Source organism: Desmodus rotundus, chromosome 6 (assembly GCF_022682495.2).
Source record: "Desmodus rotundus isolate HL8 chromosome 6, HLdesRot8A.1, whole genome shotgun sequence".
Classification (NCBI taxonomy): Eukaryota; Metazoa; Chordata; class Mammalia; order Chiroptera; family Phyllostomidae; genus Desmodus; species Desmodus rotundus.
In genome coordinates this window covers 76,611,030-76,613,710 of record NC_071392.1, presented here as the reverse complement: position 1 = coordinate 76,613,710, position 2,681 = coordinate 76,611,030, and the positions used below count along the sequence as shown (strand labels likewise).

Here is a 2,681-nt window from a genome sequence, read left to right as displayed (position 1 = left end):
TTCTATTATTAAAATTGTGGGAGTCCATTTTAATGTGTTTATCTCGCTACTAGTCTGTAATTTATATTCCAGCGTGGAAATTTGTTCGCAAGCCTGTGACAGGTTAATGCAGTTTAAACACGCATTTTCCTTTCGTTGGTTGAGGGGTTAAATCGTTATTCACAGGATTTTAAGTTTCAATTTCAACCATGAGAGAGGAGGATTCTTTGCTTTTCCAAGGTTAAAAATGTTCCTGATTCAAAACGCTATTAATTAATGGCTACGTAGTGGATCTATTTAGGGAATTGGTACCGACCCGGGATTAACAGCGGGACTGTTAAATGAGAAAACTTTTTTGATGCAGACTTAGGGAGATTTTTAATTCGGTCTGACAGCGGTGGACAGAAGTGAAATGCAATCCAGCCCGCGGAACTAGCGATCGTCATTATGAAGCGAAAGACAGGTCAGGTATTAACATTTTTTTTTCCTTAAAAAAATAAAAAAACTTTCTCGGACTCCGCCGGACACCCAGCTGGCGGAGGACCAGCGGGCGAGGGGGGGCGAAGCCGGCAGGCTGCCCAGAAGTTACGATCGCGGAGTTTTCTCTTTATTAAAATTACCTGGCTCGCCAGCAGAGGCAAGAACGCGGAGACAAGATAATTTCTTAGGCTGTTAACAAGGACTTGGGCCGGCGGGCCGCGCGTTCCGAGGGGGTGTCCTGCGGACCGGGGCGGGTCCCGCCGCCCCCGCGGGCTCCGGTGCGTCAGGGGCGCGTCAAGCGGGGCGGGCTCCGCGCGGGCGGCGGCAGCAGCGGCGGGCGGCTGGCGGCGCGCACCGGGGCCTCCTGCTTCTCGCTCCGAGGCTGCGGGACGGACGCTCCCGAGAACTCTCCCGCTCGCGGCCGGCAGCGCTCGGACCGCGCTCGCCGGCGGCGCGGCGCTGCCAGCATGTCAGCCGCCGTGGCGTGTCTGGACTACTTCGCCGCCGAGTGCTTGGTGTCCATGTCCGCGGGCGCCGTGGTTCACCGCCGCCCGCAGGACCCCGAGGGCGCGGGCGGAGCCGCAGGCTCGGAGGTGGGTGCGGCGGCGCCGCCGGAGTCCGCTCTGCCGGGTCCGGGGCCACCGGGGCCCGCGCCGGTCCCCCCGCTTTCCCAGGTCCCCGCCCCCAGCCCTGGCGCGGGCGGCGCCGCGCCCCACCTGCTGGCTGCAAGCGTCTTGGCTGACTTGCGCGGCGGCTCTGGGGAGGGCTTCGCGGAGAACTCGGGAGAAGCTCTGCGCGCCTCGTCCGGCTCCTCCGGCCCCAGCCCGCGCTCCGCGCCCTCCCTGAGCTCAGAGCCGGCCCCGGCCTCCAGCGCAGCCGAAGTCTCCTGGCCCGCGCACTCGTCTGGCGCGCACGAGGTCCCCGGCGCGCCTGCCGCCTCCGGGGCGCCTGCCGACACTGGCGGGGTGTCTGGCGTGGCCCCTGGCGTGGGCCCCGCCCCCGCAACGGGTCCAGGTCCCCGTCGGAGGCCAGTCACACCTGCTGCCAAGCGCCACCGCTGCCCCTTCCCGGGCTGCAACAAAGCCTATTACAAGTCGTCGCATCTGAAGTCCCACCAGCGCACCCACACGGGCGAGCGCCCTTTCTCCTGCGACTGGCTCGACTGCGACAAGAAGTTCACGCGCTCCGACGAGCTGGCACGCCACTACAGGACGCACACGGGCGAAAAGCGCTTCTCCTGCCCCCTCTGCCCCAAGCAGTTCTCCCGGAGCGACCACTTGACCAAGCACGCCCGTCGCCACCCAGCCTATCATCCCGACATGATCGAGTACCGGGGCCGCCGTCGCACACCCCGCGTCCACGCGCAACCCGACAGCCTGGTGGACAGCTCCGGCTCCGTCCCCGGCCAGGCGCCCAGCCTTACCGCCAGCCTGTCTGACAGTCATTGCTGCTAGTCGTCCACCCAAGGACGACCCCCCTGGCTGTTTTCCCTGCCTTCTCTCTGCCCGTCCCTCTTTCCCAGTGTCGTTAGAACGAGGCACAGACTGGTTCCTGCGCTCTGAGGGTGCATCCTGGCAGGCTTGTTGGACTCTGGGGAGGGACTGGGGACCCGAAAACAGCAGGAATTCTTACAAAGAGTATCATCCTAAAAGGGGGAGGGTTGCCTCAGGACAGCCCCCAGGAACTGGTGAGAAGGGATGAACCCCGGTACTCCCCAGCGTCCTGAAGATGATCCCTTCCCTGGACGTCGAGATGTGAAACTGGAATTCTCAGGTGCCTGAGGAGCTCCCAGTCTCCAAGGACTCTGGTGTCTTACCCACCCACCAGGGCGGACCTTGATGAGGGTATCAGGGGTGGCAGTCTTGGAAATGTCCAGGACTGGATTGGTGAGAGGCCTTTGGAAACAGAAATGATTTCTATTTCTGTAAACAGCAATGTTTACTAATTTATTTTTAGAATCTTTTAAACAGGGATCCCAGCTTGATGGGAGGTTGAAGTTCTCCACTCCCCAATAGCCCCAGCTACCTCTGCTAGGAGAGATCATGTAAGAGTCCATGTGGGTGGATGGCTGGGAGATGCTTCTTGCTGTCTGGGGAATGGTGCGAGTTTGCTCTGCAGGGCGTGTTACGCGGGGTGGACCCCTGCACTTGCGTGGTAGCCTTTCTTCCTACTTGGATTCCTACCCGGGGAGGATAACTTCTTGGCTCACTCTCCAAATGAGA

At 60.9% G+C, this 2,681-nt stretch overlaps 1 protein-coding gene across 1 annotated transcript; it reads left to right on the top strand.

Annotated features, from left to right (window-relative positions):
- Positions 1-926: 926 nt before the first annotated feature.
- On the top strand, positions 927-2,450 carry KLF14 (KLF transcription factor 14). The gene has a single exon (XM_024555075.3). The coding sequence runs from the start codon at positions 927-929 to the stop codon at positions 1,911-1,913; it is 987 nt and encodes a 328-aa protein (XP_024410843.3). The 3' UTR covers positions 1,914-2,450.
- The last annotated feature ends 231 nt before the right edge of the window (positions 2,451-2,681 follow it).

Excerpts from the sequence above, each read along its gene's own strand:
- KLF14 (XM_024555075.3), top strand. The coding sequence starts at position 927 with ATGTCAGCCGCCGTGGCGTGTCTGGACTACTTCGCCGCCGAGTGCTTG.